At 43.3% G+C, this 19,889-nt stretch overlaps 1 protein-coding gene across 1 annotated transcript in view; it reads left to right on the top strand.

Annotated features, from left to right (window-relative positions):
• NUDCD1 (NudC domain containing 1) overlaps positions 1–19,889 on the top strand; it is a 292,761-nt gene that overhangs the window by 75,300 nt on the left and 197,572 nt on the right. Inside the window, exon 3 of the mRNA XM_077493222.1 lies at positions 4,837–5,019. Within this exon, the coding sequence (XP_077349348.1) occupies positions 4,837–5,019 (183 nt within the window). The remainder of the gene's footprint in view (positions 1–4,836; positions 5,020–19,889) is intronic.

Genomic DNA, 19,889 nt, shown 5'->3' with positions numbered 1-19,889 from the left:
CCCACATTATGTGCACGCCAGGTATCAACCAGTTGATACTCTAATAAACCGTGGGTAAGTGACTTGGGGAAGGCTCTAGTGAGGGGGGTGTGAGAGGAGCGATCCAAATTTGGATTAGCCACCAGATTAAGATCCCCTCCAACAATCAGGTGTGGTGAGTGGAAGGAGGCTAGTTTCAAAAAAAAGGACTTAAAGAAAGCAGCCGGGGCATCATTGGGGGCATAAACACTTGCGATTGTCAGTTCTCTGTTATGTATCAAACCTTTGATAATGACATATCTACTATCAGCATCCTTATAGATACGTTTCACCTCCATAGGAAAGGAGGAATGCAAGAAGATGGCTGCGCCCCTAGACTTAGAGTGGTGCAGAGAGTAGAACGCCCGTGGGAAGTCCCTATGAAAAAAATTGGGGTGGGAGTTATGGGAGAAATGGGTTTCCTGAAGGAGGAGAATTTTAGTATTTACTCCCTTGTAGAAGTCAAACGCCTTGCGTCTCTTGATGGGGGAGTTAAACCCCTTAACATTATGGGATATACATGCAAATGTGACAATTTTAAAGAGGGGTAATTATTTTCTTTACCCACTGTAAGGAAAGGTGAGCTGGAACATAAGTTTTTGAGTTTTGGCTTAGATGCACTTCTCCTCCCTGTGGAAGATTTGCAGGAACATCCTGTAATTCTACATTACAGAGGGTCATTGGGGCAAACTTAGTAAGGGAAGAACATGTAAGACACAAGGAGTGTAAGTCAGTAATACAGGTGCAGGGGGTATAACAAACGGTATAATAGGCAAATCGGGCATTTTACCATTCAAGCCATGGTTTCCAGGATTTTTCAAAAGCAGGTAATGTGTCACATTGAACAGCCAGTGATCTTTCATATACAGTGCCTTGCGAAAGTATTCGCCCCCCTTGATCTTTTCAACCTTTTGCCACATTTCAGGCTTCAAACATAAAGATATAACATTTTAATTTTTTGTGAAGAATCACCAACAAGTGGGACACAATTGTGAAGTGGAACGGAATCTATTGGATATTTTAAACTTTTTTAGCAAATAAAAAACTGAAAAGTGCGTGCAAAATTATTCGGCCCCTTTACTTTCAGTGCAGCAAACTCACTCCAGAAGTTCAGTGAGGATCTCTGAATGATCCAATGTTGTCCTAAATGACTGATGGTGATAAATAGAATCCACCTGTGTGTAATCAAGTCTCTGTATAAATGCACCTGCTCTGTGATAGTCTCAGGGTTCTGTTTGAAAGCGCAGAGAGCATCATGAAGACCAAGAAACACACCAGGCAGGTCCGTAATACTGGTGTGGAGAAGTTTAAAGCCGGATTTGGATACAAAAAGATTTCCCAAGCTTTAAACATCCCAAGGAGCACTGTGCAAGCGATCATTTTGAAATGGAAGGAGTATCAGACCACTGCAAATCTACCAAGACCTGGTCGTCCCTCTAAACTTTCAGCTCAGACAAGGAGAAGACTGATCAGAGATGCAGCCAAGAGGCCCATGATCACTCTGGATGAACTGCAGAGAACTACAGCTGAGGTGGGAGAGTCTGTCCATAGGACAACAATCAGTCGTACACTGCACAAATCTGGCCTTTATGGAAGAGTGGCAAGAAGAAAGCCATTTCTCAAAGATATCCATAAAAAGTCTCGTCTAAAGTTTGCCACAAGCCACCTGGGAGACAAACCAAACATGTGGAAGAAGGTGCTCTGGTCAGATGAAACCAAAATCGAACTTTTTGCCCACAATACAAAACGATATGTTTGGCGTAAAAGCAATACAGCTCATCACCCTCAACACACCATCCCCACTGTCAAATATGGTGGTGGCAGCATCATGGTTTGGGCCTGCTTTTCTTCAGCAGGGACAGGGAAGATGGTTAAAATTGAGGGGAAGATGGATGCAGCCAAATACAGGACCATTCTGGATGAAAACCTGTTGGAGTCTGCAAAAGACCTGAAACTGGGATGGAGATTTATCTTCCAACAAGACAATGATCCCAAACAAACATACAGCAAAATCTACAAAGGAATGGTTCACAAATAAACGTATCCAGGTGTTAGAATGGCCAATTCAAAGTCCAGACCTGAATCCAATCGAGAATCTGTGGAAAGAGCTGAAAACTGCTGTTCACAAACACTCTCCATCCAACCTCACTGAGCTCGAGCTGTTTTGCAAGGTAGAATGGGCAAGAATTTCAGTCTCTCGATGTGCAAAACTGATAGAGACATACCCCAAGCGACTTGCAGCTGTAATCCCAGCAAAAGGTGGCTCTACAAAGTATTAACGCAAGGGGGCCGAATAATTTTGCACGCCCCACTTTTCATTTTTTTTTATTAAAGTTTCAAAAATCCAATAGATTTCGTTCCACTTCACAAATGTGTCCCACTTGTTGGTGATTCTTCACAAAAAATAAAAATTTTATATCTTTATGTTTGAAGCCTGAAATGTGGCAAAAGGTTGAAAAGTTCAAGGGGGCCAAATACTTTCGCAAGGCACTGTAGATAGTGCTGTTGTTAGTATGCACAGCCTGTGACAGATTAGGGGCAAGCTCTTTTTTTTTTTTTTTTTTTACAATGTCTTGTGATGGTTAGTTTAGCTGATAAAAGAAGATTAGCTATAATCTTGTGATCGGAGGAAGAGTAATGATCAATTTCCAGCCGCAACCTCTCCAGCAAAAGGGGGAACAGTCGGGATATAATTTTAGCCAATTTATAAGGTGTAAGGTACCATCTCGCAATGATTAAGGCCAGTTCACAATGGTTTACACCAGGTATCTTCAAACTACGGCCCTCCAGCTGTTGTGAAACTACACATCTCATGAGGAATTGTAAAACTCTGAGATTCACAGACATGACTGGGCATGATGGGAATTGTAGTTGCTGAACAACTGGAGGGCCGTAGTTTGATGACCCCCTGGTTTACACAATGGGTGATGTTATAGGTGTAGCGTATGGCCTGCTGCCATTGGGTGTTAGTAAAGGACAAACTTAGCTCTTCCTCCCACTTGAGCCTGGAATTATATTTGGAAAAACCTATTATGTAGTAAATTATACAATACCTATATTCCCTTGCTGGGTTTCTCATTACAGCCTTGGAATTGCCATACTTTTTGGTGTCCGCTCCAATCCCATGATATACCTTCACCCTAAAGTGCCTAAAACAAAGTTGGCTGAAGTATGGGGTAATTGGAACCTACTAATGACATTCTCCGGGGAGTCTTGTCTACCATCTGTAATGAGCTCCTCAATCTGATGGACACCATAATGACCCCACACACTAACACGCAGATTTGGGATTAGGGTTTTCAGTGTCTGTATGGGGAAACATACTGCATTGGAATGATCAGACTGTTGGATGGATTGGTTAAATGTTCTCTTGGCTAGGATAAACACTTTAGTGGTGATGGACAGATCATTCGTTGGGATTTGGTTTTCAAAGATCTGTGAACAGCAGAGACCCTAAGAAAGTGGTTTTGGTGCGTTGTTTCTTAATATCGACCAATATGGGAGCTTCATGCTGGGAAAAACAATACTTTAGTTGGTTAACAACCTTTACAACTATTTTAACTTAATTAATCCATGGATTCAACACACTCTCAAATTTGGTGTTTTTATCTTAATGATTTTGACTAATTTATTCTCATGATCCCAGGAAATTATGGCTTTAGTTGAAGCTAGAGATACAGATTGGTGTTTATGTCCTCCACTTTTATTCAGCAAGCACACACACCCCAAAACAATGGGAAGAACTAATGGCACTTTTAACTTTTTCAGTATTCTGTCAGCAGTCAGCCCCTTCACCTTGCAGCAGGCTCTTGCAGAGAGAGCGAGAGAGAGTCCTCCTTAATGGGTGCCTCATTTTTGTTGAGAGCAGCCTTAAAGTGGAAGTAAAGCCATGGATTTAAACAGTTAAAAAAAAAAAAAAGGAATGCCGGGAATGCTAACCGCACATTGGCTGTGCTCTCAGCCAAACTATCAAACCATCCAATGGCTGGTGTCATAACGAATCACATGTGCAGCACCATAGCAGTTGAAGATTAAACAGAGGCAAAGATGGCAGCTTCCTTGGCTGAAAACGATAGGGGGGTTTACTTCCACTTTAAGAGCCTTTGCACCCTGACGTAATCTTATAGACCTACAGATAAGTTGAATCCAGCGCCTCATTCCTACTTGTTTCAGGTTTTTATTGTTGCCATTTCCTACTATGAGTAGAATTACTCTGTGTCTTAGTGACCGTTTTTCATTAGGATGGAAAGTAATGGGAAATCTAATTTTAAAGTGTTGTAGTTAGTGTTGGAAAAGAAAGGAGGAGAAATCTTTCAATATAGCCTGTTTTTTGGTGACAACTCTGCGAAAGCAAATGTCTTCCTATGGACTAATTTCATCACATTTCCTGTTGTGTTTCCAGGATAGAAAGTAAGGAAACAGTGAGGCAAAGGCAGCTAGAGAAAATGAAAACAAAACTGGGATTGTAACTATTCCCTTACGCTGGGCCTTTTAAACATTTCTATGATTTTGTAGCCATATTTAAGCATGTGGACAGAACTGTGGTCTTTGTGCTGTGTGGGTGTCTTGCCTTAGCAGTAATATATATGTAACTCTTGCAGTCAACTTTTAGTCAACTTGCAGAATTTTAGGCTCACAATGTGGTGTTCCCAGAATAGTAGATTAGAGGCAACCAGAGCTGCGCACGGGAGTGAGCCATGCTGTGATGAGAAATGCCAGAAAGTCTGGTTGGTGCAGCCAGTCTTTTATGTATGGGATCTTTGATAAATTTCTTAAACTTAACTGGACGGTAACCCTAACAATGTATTTCTCTTTCAGGACTCGGCTTTGGGAAAACCTATAGAAGTTTTCAGATTCCCAAGCGACCTGAGTGCATATGACAAGCGTGTGTGCTCCTCCATGCACTTTACATCGACCAACTGGGTGACCCTATCTGACGGGACAGGTACCCTCTACCTAGTTCACATTGCAAAGGCTGACCATCCCGCTGGAAAATGGGACGTAAGTGTTCTGCTTTTATATACCCCATTCATCTATTTGAATTTAGGAAGGACAAATTGTCCTTGGTGTATAATTCATATTTGTGTGACAGAGGATAAAAGCAAGGTCGTCATTACGGTGTGGTGTGTGTGTGTGTGGCTTTTCAATACGACATGAAGAATTGTGAATCCAACACTAGTTTTTTTTAAATCAAAAATATATAAAAATGATTTGGCCAACAGCTTAAAGTGACCCTATCAGAGGGTTAATAAAACCTGCATTTTTGGTACTCTGATAATGTGGCTCATTTTATGAAACTTAATTTTGTAGCAGAACTACTGGCACTGATCCTAATTGGGCTGTTCAAATGGTCTCCCTGCTGGGTGCCATTGTTCCCCCTACTGAGCTCTAGTCACTGTAGGACACAGTAGTGATGCAGGGGTTGGCGGGAGAAACCACAGCAGCCAGCAAGGGGGACAATGTTCTACAAACCTGGAAGTGTATATCGGATTGGTGCTAGAAGCTCTGCTACAAAGCAAAGCATCAACAAATGGGCTACTAGACAGTTAAAGTGCTTGTAAATCTGGATAGTCAAATACAAATGGAACACTAACTCTAATATACAACAAGGGCAGAAATCATTTGTGCATAGTATGGCAGGTAGAACAGCCTGTCATCTGTAATCCTTCCAACTGTACTGATTAAAAAAAAAGACCACGAAAAAATGGTGGTGCCACACCCGTTCTCCTTTGAGAGCTTGTGTAATGAGACACATGCATGCGCCTGTGTGAAGGAAAAGTGTTTGCCGAGATGGAAGCCAGGTGTAATTTCATTTTTCATTTCCTCCGGGGATACAGGTACAAAGCTCACAGAGAGAGATCGACTCTGTGATTAGGTGGGAGGGAAAAAGTGTTGGGTGTCCGCCCCACAAGCTTTGGTGCTATGCTACGCCCACAGATGGTCAGATTTCTGAGGGCTACAATCAAATGGCGATGGCTTTTTGAGAGGTACACTATGTGAATTAGGTTATAAAATCGTTATCTACTAAACTGCGAAAGAATGGGGTTTTGAGTTTACAACCACTTTTAAGTATAATGTTTTCTACACAGGTCTCTTCAGTTGTAATTGTTAACTCCTTGGCGTGTTCACAAATATAAAAACAAAGTTGCTGTAATTCTCTCCTTTCTGGCCCAACGAGCAATCTATTCTGTCCTCCAGTACTTCTGGATGAAATGATACCCAGCTGCAGTACATAATAAAGAAAATTGGACTTGGGCCTCATCCAAACAATCTGAACAAAACTAATAGAAATAGCTCGGGGGGAACTATATCGGCCACAGAAAGGAGACACGTAAGATAAAAGTAATTTTTATTAGAAAAAGATTAAAAAGCTTGAATAAAACCCAACAAAGAGGGAACAAAACATTATATATATATATATATATATATATATATATATATATATATATATATATATATATATATATATATATATATATATATATATATATATATATATTATATTTCTCCTGCAAGTAGAATAACATATACAAATTAGAAAAATCTAGCCCATACAGTGGTATGATATGGTGTTGTCTGTACGGTCAACGTTTTGCCATTAACTTGGCTTCTTCTTTCTAATAAAAATGTACTTTTGTCTTGCATGTCTCCTTTCTGTGGCCAACTATAGTCCGTCAGTGTAGGATGCTGGGGGTCCCCCGGCAATTTCTGTTTGTTTTGATACCCAGCTGTATTCAGCCCATTTACTATTAGGACATTATGAACATTCCCACCTCTTCTTCCCCAGGGTTGCAGATTACGATGCTGCAGAAAATGGCGCTGACATCCTAACGTATGTGCAACTCTCTGCTTCATTGAGGTTTGCCAACTCCAGAGCAGAGGAGAAAGGACTCACTAACATGTGACTGATCAGAAGACAACTGGGTTTAAGTTAGATTTACAAGGATTTTTTAATTAAACTTTTTACCAAAAAAAAGGGGCTTTGTTGATGGCGGTAATCCAGATTACAATATCTTCTAACATAGTTTTGTGAGAACAAAACTGCATTTTTTATAAATGTATGTAACGCACCTTATGTAGAGGAATAAACAGCAGGAACAGTTAAAAAAAATAAATAAAGAAATAAATAATTATGCCTAACTTTCAAAGAGGGTTTATATAACCAATTTATACCAAATGAAAGCTCGTCTGTAATGGGGTTTATGAGGGGGTAATGTTATGAACAGTTAGGAGTATAATTTTTTTCTTGTGTTGTAACAGGGCTTATGGGGGGTCTGTGGGGTTAATTTGTTTCTAAAATGGTTGCGTGGTGGATGGGTTGTGGTGGCTGGTTAGTGTCATGCTAAAGGGGTGTTTCAGAGGGAGTATCTAGTCACTGGTGGTTGTTAGTACATATGCCTAGTAACTAGGCCAGAATGTTGGAGGATATATGGAGGGCGGTAGGTAGGTTGGAGGAGGAGTGAGGTGAGGGAAGCAAGGGGTGTGAGAAGAGGGTCAGTAAGAGGGGGTGATGATTCCTTGGGCTCCACCAAAGCCCCAGTCTGTCTTCTTGTCTGTGCACAGTAAGTAGAAGAGGAAAGTTGGTGAGTATATTGGTGATAAGCTCATGGTAGATTATCATGACATTATCATGTCCTCCCTGACTCGTCCCTTGGGTAGGGATGTCTTGTGTCAGAGATGAAGAGTAGGGCCTGTGTGCAGCCTAGCTTATTTAATTTTGACTTGCTAGTTCGGTGAGACATTGTGCGGCTGACCCAACAGTGTCCTGTATTCGTCTATTCGGAAGTGCATCCAGCAGGCCCATGTGTGCAAAAATTTAGATGGGGAATCTTTAGAGATATGGATTAATTATTCCTTCTCCAACTTTTATATGGATTTTTTTTTTAAAACTGGGCATGGGGAGTTGGGGTTTGGGCTATAAACAACAATTCCATGTTAAAAATTCAGCTTTTGGTAATGTTTGGTACATTAACATTTGCTGTGGGTTTTTTTCTCTGCATTATGGTGGTGTTTCTAGGCATTCAGGAGGTCAGCATAGAAAGATAGAAGCTGACCTGTTTTTTTTTTTTTTTTCCTTCTGCTTATATTATTTATAGTGACTGACTCAGTCACTCAGGACAAGTACAGTATGTTCACATCCGGTCTTGTTCACTGTCTGTATGCTTGCATGAGTTTAAGCGCTGCATACCCCGACCAAATTTTAGCAACTCTAGTATGCGATGAATAACTACGTTCTAACTTTCTGAATGGATTCGGCTGTGTACCTTTACATATGGAAAAATAAACAGGACCTTTTTTGTTATTCATATAGTACAGGATTTGCCAGTCTTAACCATGGAACAGAGACATAACTAGAAAGAGCCCCCCGACCGCCAGGGCCTTTTCCATCAATCTCAGGGACATTCATTTTGTTGGGTGCTCTTCTAATCGATGTAACGCAAGGTGCAGTGACAAAAAAAAAGGTACAATGTAAAATCACAAAAGTCTCAAGGAAGTTGCAAGCAAGCTGATGCCTTTGGGGGTCGCAGCATTGTGAACCAAGCTTTGTGGTCCTGTAGCAGGCACCCTCATGCCATGAGGCTATAGGCAGCTGCCTTTTAAGTCATTGGGTGCTGCCAAAAAAAGCTGCAGGGACATCTCCTTTATAAACCCTACCACCCCAAGCTAGCCTGTTCACAAAGCAGATGCAGCGCAGCCAGATGATCCAAATGGGACTGTGGCGGTCCTTTCTCAGGGGGGGGGGGGGGGGACAAGGCTAAGGACTCTGTAAATAAACTCCCTAAACCGGCCAAAAATCCTCCTATGGTTTGGCCCCGGCATATGCGATTCTATGCCCACAAACTGCCACACACCTCGGAGAGGGTGGATGGGGGGGGGGGGGGGGGGGAGATAGGCTGCACACTCTCTATCGCCATTAGCTATGGACCAGGAAGCAGAGGAGAGTTCTTTTTAGCCCAGCTCAGACGCTTGACTGGCCCGACCAGCAGTTCCTTGACACAGAAAACAGGATATCTTTGAGCAGTCCACATTAGCTGGTATACTCCAGGCAGTGAACGAATGTACTGCCTCGTTAGACATGTTGATAGACCAATTTGAGGGACTAAAGGACACAGTGGCACTGATCAGTCAATATTTACAAGCTATTTTTTTCTCTAGGTTGATTTCTCCGCAATATAAAGCATGACGACATGGATGGGTAGGGAAATTTTGCTTTGGATATTTAAAAATGAATTGGAGTTTTTGGTTTGTGGTGTTCAGAGGCAGTGTAGTTCCACATTAATATTAGATGCAGAAGCTTGTGTGAGGATACAAAGATGTTCAGTTCCTCATATTTATTTGTTTTGTTCTATTGTGCATTCTGGACCTTTTTATTTTACAGCTTGTTTACACTTTCTTCAAAACATGGCTTTGGACACACTTTTTCAACCATTTAAAGACCGCAGATATACTGCAGCAGGGCGGCACTACTATGAGAAATGATGTACCTGTACATTGTTTCATGCAATAGATAATGGGGGAGAGCTGTATGGTAAGGGGGGGAGCCAATCAGTGGGTCCAGTGGATGCGATGTCCGCCAACACCTGCCTATCGTTCCCCAGAGAGGCAGAACGGTGATCTGCCTATGTAAACAAGGCAGATCGCTGTTCTGACAGGCAAGAACAGTGTTCTGGTGTTCCTGCTAAGCAGAACACCTTTGACTCGGTATAGTGGGAATATCTATGGCTCATTCTGCATGGATTTGGAATAGGGCCCAATTTTACATCATGGCTGCGTCTTTTGTACTTAAATCCAACAGCCATAGTCCGTACGAATGGTGTTCTTTCACCCTCATTCCCAGGTACAAGGCAGGGTTTCCCCCTATCCCCGGGTCTCTTTGCCCTGGCTATTGAGCCACAGGCGGTGCTTCTTAGAACGACAGGGGAAGAGGGCGTATCCCCCCCCCCCCCGACTGAGAGTCTCTTTATATGCAGACGATCTGCTCTTGTATCTTCGAGATGCCCGACAATTGTTAAAAGCGGCCCTGTCCATTATTGACCGATTTTGGAGTGTTCTCTGGGGTCAGGGTAAACTGGGATAAATCACTTCTGTTCTCCCTGGCAGGCCCCCAGGACCCACCTTCTCCCCCCACCGGTGTCACATGTTTTAAATTCCTAGGTATCCTGGTCCAAAATGACTTGAAGAGCTATCTAACTGATAATATCTACCCTATCCTCCAGCAATTTATTCGCAGATGCTCAGTATGGAAGAAACTTCCATTCACCCTGGTGGGGAGGGTAAACCTAATTAAAATGTCCTTTCTCCCTACGTTTTTATATACTTTTCGCCAAACCCTGGTCGGTCCCCATCCCCCAACTCCTTTTTTTTTTTTTTTTTTGTTAAACTGGATCAAGCTATTACCTTTTTTGTTTTGGCAGGGACAGTACCAATAGTAGCCAAACACACATTGCAGTTATCCCTAACGGAGGGAGGCTTCTCCTTGCCAAATTTTAAGAAGTCTTACTGGGCGGCAGTGCTGTTGACTGTACGTTGATGGTTCGCTCAAGACGTCACCAACTCCCAACTCGTTGGTCAATCTTGAGGCAGAGATTCTGGGATCGTATTCCGAACTCTGCAACTTGGTTTATAGAGGCCTAAGATACAGTCCCCAAGTTGCCACACCTATGGCGACAACGGTGAAGGTATGAAAACAAGTATCCCTGTACTTCAGCGATCGGAATTCTGCCTCTCTGCATACCCCGTTGTGGGGTAACCCCACAATGCCGCACCTCCAGCCTGTTCCGGACCCTCAGGTCCGGGCCAGACACGAGATTTGGACATTGTGCCACATTCTTAAGGAGGGTAATCTCCTCTCGTTTGCAGAACTTAAAAGTAGGCACCATCTTCCCCCCCTGGATGTACTTCAGGTACATACAGCTTAGGCATGCTGTTCGAGCGCAATTTCCCAATAGGATAAAACTCATCGTCCATTCAGTCGAATCCCTCCTCACGGCTACTAACATAGACCGCACACTGTCCTCTATCTACTTTAGACTCACTTGCAGGGATACCAATATAGTGCTTCCAATGTTTATCAAATGGCAACTAGATATCCTGGCCCTGACTGAAGAGTATTGGTCAGAGTCTGCAGCATGCATTCCACTCATGATCTCGGCAAGGGACACATTTGTGCAGTTAAAATTCTTGCACAGGGTATATTACGCCCCACATAGGCTGTCCACTATCTACCCGGGGGTGGAGGATAGGTGTCCCACATGCGGGCAGTCAGTGGGGACCTTTTTTCACGTGGACTGGACATGCCCAGTCCTTCAAAACTATTGGCATGCAGTGGTGGGGGACATCAATGGAGTGGCGGGACTACATATAGATCCGCTGGTTTTCCTTCTGGGCATTACGGACAACCTGGCAACTACTAAGCATACTAAATTATTCGTATTCTCAGCAACATGCTATACCAGGAAGGAGATCCCACTCAGGTTGAAGCTCTTGGATCCCCCATCGCTGCAGGCGTGGCATGCCCTGATTAATGCGATGCTGCCTCTATATAAACTTGCCTGCAGGGGCCGTAACTGCCCCCAGAAGTTTGACAAAATATGGGCAGCCTGGATAGAAGCTAGACATCTAACAATATAAACAAGTGATGTTGCTCCCTACATAGGGACTTAGTTGATTTATGGCCATGGCGAACACCCTGTCTATACTGAGGAGAACCATAGATAACTGGTGACACAGCACAACTCTAGTGAGATAGTGGATCTGACTCCTCTCCTCTCTACCCTTTGCCTCTTATTCTTTTTTTTTTTTTTTTTTTTTTTCCCACCCCCTTTCCCACAGCTCTGGCTGATACCTTCTACTTGTGCCCTGGAGCTATATTTTGGTGTTATTTGATCACCTCTGGGTTTTTTTTTTTTTTGTTTTGTTTTTTTATTCTTTGTGCTATAAGCAAACAAAATGGTGTCAATTTTGAAAAAAATTAATATATTTTTTACTTTTTGCTATAATATCCCCCAAATGATTTTTTTTTAAAAAAAACTTCATCAGTTTAGACCAATATATCTACCTATTTTTGGTAAAAAAAAAAATCACAATAAGCCTATATTGATTGGTTTGCGCGAAAGTTATAACGTCTACAAACTATGCGAAAGATTTATGCCATTTTTATTTATTTCATTATTTTTACTAGTAATGGTGTGATCTGCGATATTTATTTATTTTTGCGGTGGACAGATCGAACACTTTTGACACGCTTTTGGGACCATTGACATTTATACAGCGATCAGTGCTATAAAAATGCACTGATTACTGTGTAAATGTCACTGGCAGGGAAGGGGTTAACACTAGGGGGCGATCAAGGAGTTAAATGTGTTCCCGTGAGCGTTTGTTACTGTGGGGGGATGGGACTAACTGGGAGAGGAGACATATCATTGTTCCCACTTACTAGGTACAAACGATCTGTCTCCTCTCCCCTGTCAGAACAGGGATTTGTGTATTTACACACACACACAAATCCCCGTTCTGGCTCTCTAGCCTGCTTGCTGGTGGCCGGCGGTGGTGGTGGTGGTGGTTATTTTATTTTAAAATAAATATTCAAATATATGCAAACCCAAACAACACTAGAATCTACTGTCTGACTAGAACATATTCATGTAATTTTAAAAGTATTTTCAATGTTTTTAACACTGGCAGCAATTCTGGGCGCGGGGGGACTGCCAATATTGCAATGCAGATGGTCCCTTTCCAGCCAATCCTCTACCTTCCCATTATGCCATTGTCACTCCTGCAGCATGACTGCGCTTAAAGCGGGAGTCCACCGGGACTCCGCGTTTTTTTTTTTTTTTTTTTTTTAAAGCCAGCAGCTACAAATACTGCAGCTGCTGACTTTTAAATAGTGACACTTACCTGTCCAGCGCGCCCGCGATGTCGGCACCCGAAGCCGATCGCTCGCTCGTGCCGCCGCCATCTTGGGTATGGGAATCAGGAAATGGAGCCTTTCGGCTTCATTTCCCGGTTCCCTACTGCGCATGCGCGAGCCGCGCGGCGCAATCCGGACGGTCCCCGCTGCCTCTGGGAGCTGTGTGTTTCCCAGCAGGCAGCGGGGCACTTGCTGAAGGGGGCGGGCGCTTGCGGAAAGGGGCGTAACGTACGCCCCTTTCCGCAGAGAGCTAGCCCGGAAGTGGGTGCAGTTACCTGGATTATCCAGGTAACTGCACCCCCCTCCCCCCTGAAAGGTGGCAATTGTGGCGCCGGGGGGGGGGGGGGATTCCGATGAGCGGAGGTCCATTTTAGGGTGGACCTCCGCTTTTAAGTACATTTTTTTTTTTTTTTTTTTTTTTTTTTTTTTTTATTATATTTATTTATTTTTTCTTTTCTTTTCTTGGTGGTGGGGTAATGGCTGGAATTATCTAGGAGTTGAGCTTTGAAGGCAAGTGCACTTTTATGGAAAAAAAATGCACAATTTTTGAAGGTAAAAAAATGTGCATGTATTTTTTTTATTTTTTTATTTAAATTGTGTTTTTTTTTTTTATTGAATATAATACACGGTAAGTACAGAAATTGAGAAATGCTGAGAAAAGCACATCAAGTACAATGAAATTCAAAAGAATCAATTTTAGATCTCATAACAGATCTAGTCCAAGATATGTAACTCTATCAAAGGGGATACAAAAGAGCCAGATCAGAGGGCTATAACCTAGGAGAAGTTGAGGACTAAAGATGAGGAACTGAGATGTTGGTATGTGGGTATGTGGGTGGGTTGGTATGTGGTATGTGGGTATCGGGTTGGGTTTAGGGGTGTGATGCCGAACTCAAATTTATCCCACAGATCCCAAAATTTATCAAATCTGTCCATTGCATCATTTACCTGGGCTGTCATGTGTTCCATTCTGCATATTTCAGTGATGATCTGTAGAAACTGGTCCTGAGATTGGGGGGGGGGGGGGAAACAACCAACAGATTGGGATAACTCGCTTAGCGGCCAGCAAAATATAGGAGGCTAATTTGTTCGAAGCTTTCCCTAGAACAGAGAAGTGGAGACCTAGAAGGAGGCGTAGCGGATCCAGCGGAAGGGAGTGTTCAAATATACACTGAAGCAGAGACATCACCATGGACCAGAATGGGACAATCAATTCACATTGCCAGAAGATGTGGCAGTGGGTGCCTCTGGATTTACCACACCTCCAACAAAGAGGAGAGGGAGAGATCGAAATGATGCAAGTGCTGTCTCTCTCTGCATCACTCACCTGGATGCTTTGGACATACAAGTCCAGATCTTAGACCATTGAGAAAGCGAGAGGTGTTTGAGTGATATGGGCCCATTTTCACATGTAAGTGTGTAAGTCCTCAGACTGGCGAGGACTCCTGCAGTAATTTGTATATGGTAGATACAAGCCGCCTTTGATGGGGGGGCCTTGGGAACAAAGGAGCTCAAAGGCCAATGATTTAGGTAGAGTATGGGTCAAAGAGCTGGTGGATAGGTAATGTCTCACTTGGAGATATGAGTAAAACAGTTGGTTATCTGGTGCTTGGACTGGAGCTCTGAAAAGGTCCAGAGCTTACGGGTAATTGGATGGGAGAATTGGTGGAGCTGGAAGAGACCTGCTTGAACCCAGGGATGCATTTAGGTGTGGGACAAACTATCTGAAATTAAGGGGTTATAGAGGACGTTGGTGAAGGGGGGGCATGACGACAAAGAGAGAAAGAGAACCTTGAACCTTGTAGCACAGGTATGCCTTATATTTAATGAGAACAACATGGGGCCTAGGCATAGACTTTGAAGCTTGAGATCTTGGTGCAGTGAAGGGGGCCATATTAGGGAGCAGAGATGAGTGGGAAATGGAGAGCCCAGCTCAATCTCTGACCACCTATTTGGCAGTGGAAGGCAAGACCAGGATATCACTGCACAAAGATGTGAGGCTAGGTAGTATTTTTGAACATCAGGGGCCCCACGATCCCCTCTGTTTCTGGGGGAGAAGATCACTGAGCTTGTTATTCTGTGTGCCTTATTCCCCCAAAGGAATCTTGGGATCCTTCATTTGATCAGTTTCAGTTGAGACAACTGACAGGGTCTCAAAGTATAGTAGTTTGAATACATTGATTCTACCCAACTACAAGATTGGAAGTAGATTTCAGCTAGTTAACGTGATGGCATTTATGTCTTTAAGCAGTAGTGTGTAGTTATCATAAGGGGAAAGGGACGAGGGAAAAGATTGGGACTTTATATGAAGCATGCAATCTCCAGGGACAACCAACTATCAATAGTAGAATTGTTTAAATACATGCATTGGGACCATATTCAATGAAGTAACCTAAATAACCAGATAGGGAGCTGAACCGAGATAGTAGAGCGTGTAGGGATGGGAGGGAAATTTGAGGGTCAGTAGAATGTCATCCGCGAATAGGGATAACTTACATTCCCTATGACGCATTGGAACCCCTCGAATATCCGGATGGGACTGTATTGCATCTTCCAAGGGCTCCAGACATAGAATGAATAGGAGCGGGTATAGGGGACAGCCCTGTCTGGTACCATTTGGACATAGGGGAGGACTGGGATATAAATTGGGCCATTTGAACCTGAGATGAGGGGTTAGAATAAAGGGGTGATAAGGCAGATATGAATGGCTGTGAATCCCAAATTTGGAAAGGGTAGCTAACATGTAGTGCCAGCTTAGTCTATCGACTGCTTTTTGGACATCTAGGCTAAAGATCAGTGCAGGTCTACATACTCTTTTAACCATAGCGATGATATTGATTGTGTGCCTAGCGTTGTCCCCTGTGTGTCTTGTAGGGACAAGGCCCACTTGGTCTCTATAAATAAATTTGGTTAGGAATTGTGATAAGTGATTGGCCAGAATTTTGGTGAAGAGTTTGTAATCTGAATTGAGTGCAATTGGGACGGTAATTGTCTGTGGTGGAGGGGTTTTTACCAGGTTTTGGAATTACTGAGATGTAGGAGTGATGAAAGGGTTGGTGAGGCGTCTTTCCTTGTAGAAGGGAATTGTATAAAGATAATAGGCAAGGTGACAAAATCAGTAGGAAAGTTCTGTAGTAGGAGTAGGGGAGGCCGTCTGGGCCAGAGGATTTGTGCAGGGGTAGGTGTTTTAATTGTATTAGCCAATTCTTCTCCTGTAATGGGGACATTAAGGAGAAGTAGGTACGCTTTGGTCAGTTTTGGCAGTTTAATGTCTAATAAAGTCTTGAACGACTCTTGATCAAATGGGGAGTGGAGTTCTAGGGTTAGACAGTTGTAGAGGTTTAGTGTAAAACTCACCAAAGACCGAGCCATGGTTTGTGGGCAGTATGTGGGGGTCCCATCAGGTTGTTTAAGGTGGTCTGGAAAAGAGTGAAAGGGCCTAGGGTTGAGTTTGTGTGGTTTGTTGGAGAACTTGTAGAATTTTTGCTTAGCCCATAGGAGGGCTTTGTCTATAGCTGACACCTCTAGGGACTTTAGCCTGTTTCATGGCAAAGTCACCGTCCGTAGTGAGGCCACTGTGGGAGAGTGTACTAGAGAGCGCTCATCTGTTTGCAGTTTGACCAGTAAGGATGATTTTGGGAGGCAGCATCTTTCTTTCTATGGGAGCTTGCTGAGATGCATTGCCCACTGAAATACGCCTTTTGGGCTTCCCGTAGAGTGGATGGACTGGAGATAGTACCTACATTGAGCTTAAAGTATTCTGTCCGTGCGCAGGAGAGTGCAACTTTAGTTTTGGGGTCATTTAGCAGTGATCAATTTATTCTCCAGTGGCATTTCTTAGGATACGTGGTGGCGAGTGAGAGGTCTAGGGTCAGGGGGGCATGATCCAACTAGGTGATGAGGCCTAATTCAGCTGACATTGCGTTGGGTAGGAGGGAGGCTGTCACAAAAAAATGGTCCAGTCTAGAGAACATTTTGCAAGGGAGGGGGATCCTCAAAGTGTCAAACAGGTGGTGGGCACGTATCAGTTTGCAAAAGGGTGTGGATAAGGATTGCACTGGAAGGGGTAGTTTGGTGTGGAGTAGGGGAGCGTATGTCATTAAAGTCTCCACCTATCACTGTGAAGAGCTGTGAGAAGCGTTGTAGCTGTTTGAATGCTTCAGTTAAGAATTTGATCTGACCTTAGTTGGGCACATATACATTCATAATTGTAATGGGATGAGACATATAAACACATTGCATTATTATGTAGCGACCCTGTGGGTCTAAGTGCATTGACTGGATCTGGAGAGGGTAGGCGCATCTAATCAGTATTGCGTTGCCAGCCTTACCAGATGAGTCAGACGCCGTGTGAGAAGTTGGAAAATGTTTGGATGCAAATTTAAAGGAACGTCCAGTGCAGAAGTGGGATTACTAAATCGGGATCACATCCGCACCTGAGGTCCTGAACTCCTTCTTCAAGGCCAGCCATCGTTTTTTGATGGAGTTAAGACCCTTTACATTGGTATGGCTCTGAAGTTGTCATACAATGTAGTAAGGGTTAGCCAATGTATATGTAGTGGAACAGGTAGCTTCCCAATTGCGGAAATAAAAAGGTTAATAGCCTTGTGTTAATCAACATATCGTATTGTACTGTGGAGAATGTTAGAAATATGACATATGACATATGAAAGAGAAAGAAATAAAAAATAAAAAAAAATAAAAAAAAGCAGAATAACAAAAAAAAAATCTAAAAAAAATTCTGATATTGAGTAGCTGTGATATAACAGACTGGGTTGGCCTAAAAAAAAAAAAAAAAAAAGTCCCAACGTGTGTAGGCCCAAGTGAAATCTCCTCGGCTGCAGCGGGGGGATAAGTCGAGGAGCATGGCGGTCTCCAACTGGGAGAAGCACGGGGAACCCCCTGTGCTACTCCGTTGGTGGCGTTAACAGACAAAGGACTCCATAGTCAATCTTGTGTGGTAAATCGGAGCATCCAACCAAAGGAAACAGAAAAAAACAAACAAAAAAACAATGCAAAGTACTCCAATGGTAAGAGAGGGCAAACGGGGACAGAGCAGTCAATCTTGCATCGTTGGCAACACGAATTGTAACAAGTTGAACCCGTGAGAAGGATCTGTGTTCCCAAGGAAAGAAAAGCCTCCTGGGGGGAATGACTCATGGGGGGATGACTCATGGGGGGATCAGGCAGGTTGCCTAGGCCATTGAGGACATTGGGGAGTGGAGTATGCCCTTGATCTTTTTCCTCGCACCGGGGTCCAGATCGTAGATGGAGCTGAAGGATGTTGGGGGTTGGTAGGCATTGGTTGCCCTTCATCCGCTGGCAATGGTGGTAGGCCCTGGTTTTTGAGGAAAGCATCTCCTTGCAGATCTTGAAGTGTATGTTGGGCTCCATATTTTTTTTTCTACTGAGGCGAAACTGGAAGCCCCAGAAGTAAGGGATCTTATGTAGTTGAAGGTGAGAGTTAATGTAACGAAGTGGGCGTCTTTTGGCCAGGGTGATTGGGGAGAGATCGCTGAATATTTGAATTCTGTCCCCTTTATAGTCAATATGGCATCGGAGGTGGGGTTAAAACTGGCTGGGAGGGTGAGGGGAGGGCTTTCTGGGAGTTGTTGTCCGCCATCAGGGTGCTAATGTACTCTTTCAGGTCTACTTGTATAATTGAGACTGAGGATTGAGGCCTAGTCAGGTAGCGGTCCATCATGACTTGAGGCTGCAGCGCTAGTGGGGGTCCGGTAGTATAGAAGTTTCATAGTTAGTAAGGGACTTGAACCAGCGACCCTTCTTACTGCTAGGTGAGAGTGCTAACCACTACACCACTGAGGTGCCCACTACACTGTTGGTCCCCACTACACTGTGTTGGTCCCTGATCTTTACCATGGGGTGCTAGGAGGCTTTAGGGGTCTATGTGTCTTACCCCCCTCCCCCCCCGTGGCGGATAGAAGCCGGTGTAGCTGTACAAGGGTTGCAGTGAACAAAGCAGGTCCAGAGCTCACGGATCACACGTCCACCATCTTGAATGAATGAAAAAATATATATATATATTTATAATATTAGGAGCCTGCAGAGTACTGCACCTGCAATCCGCTAATTGCGTGTGCGGGGTCCGGCTCCTGTAGACTCTCAGGATAGCTGTCTGCCCGTACCTCTGATACAGGCAGGAAGATCAACGGAATACGAGGATCATCACCAGTGCCCTTGCAGTTCATTGAGAACTACATGCAGACAACCGCAATGGATAACGGTACTTGTAGTCTGTTCATTCACAGGAAACTGTGAATGAATTAAGCAGACATGTGGGCGGAGCTCTGTACGGCCTCAATGTTTTCAAATTGTGACAGTGGTTGGGGGAGGGGGGGGGGAGATCCAATGCCCAATGTCTGAGGGGGAGGGTTTCGGTGGAGAAGGTGCAGATGCTGGAACATGTTACATGTTCTACCCTAAATACAGGTGGAATATGTAACATGTCAATTTCAAAATAAACACTGCACTACTCAATAAATTAAGAAAAAGCTGCAAGCACTCCAATCAGACAAATTGACTAGATAATAAGAATATTCAAGTGTGTCCGTAATCCATATTATATGTGTAAACTGAAATAATTCGTGCAAATATGCAAACTGTATACATAACACCTTGAATGTGCAAATAAATAATTTGAATGATAACGTTCTAGGTGCAAAAAACAATTGATGAATCTACATACAATTCATGAATGTGAAAACACTAACTAGTCCATAAATGTGAATAACTTTATGAATAAGTAATAACCCATGAGGGGAAAAAGCAAAAAAAGTGTGATTAGATCACAGAAGACTGAATAAAATTCAAAGATAACTTTTGAAGGTATAGTCGACATCTGAAGGATTGACCACAATCCAATAAGAAATTACCGTAGATTGTGCATCCACCACCAATGAGAAAGATGGGGTACTCTTACCAGACTATGTGGACCCAATGC

The sequence above is a fragment of the Lithobates pipiens genome, unplaced genomic scaffold (genome assembly GCF_037356315.1).
Source record: "Lithobates pipiens isolate NorthernLeopardFrog02 unplaced genomic scaffold, aLitPip1_a1.2 Scaffold_19, whole genome shotgun sequence".
In the NCBI taxonomy this organism is placed as follows: Eukaryota; Metazoa; Chordata; class Amphibia; order Anura; family Ranidae; genus Lithobates; species Lithobates pipiens.
This window is presented reverse-complemented; position numbering and strand designations above follow the sequence as displayed.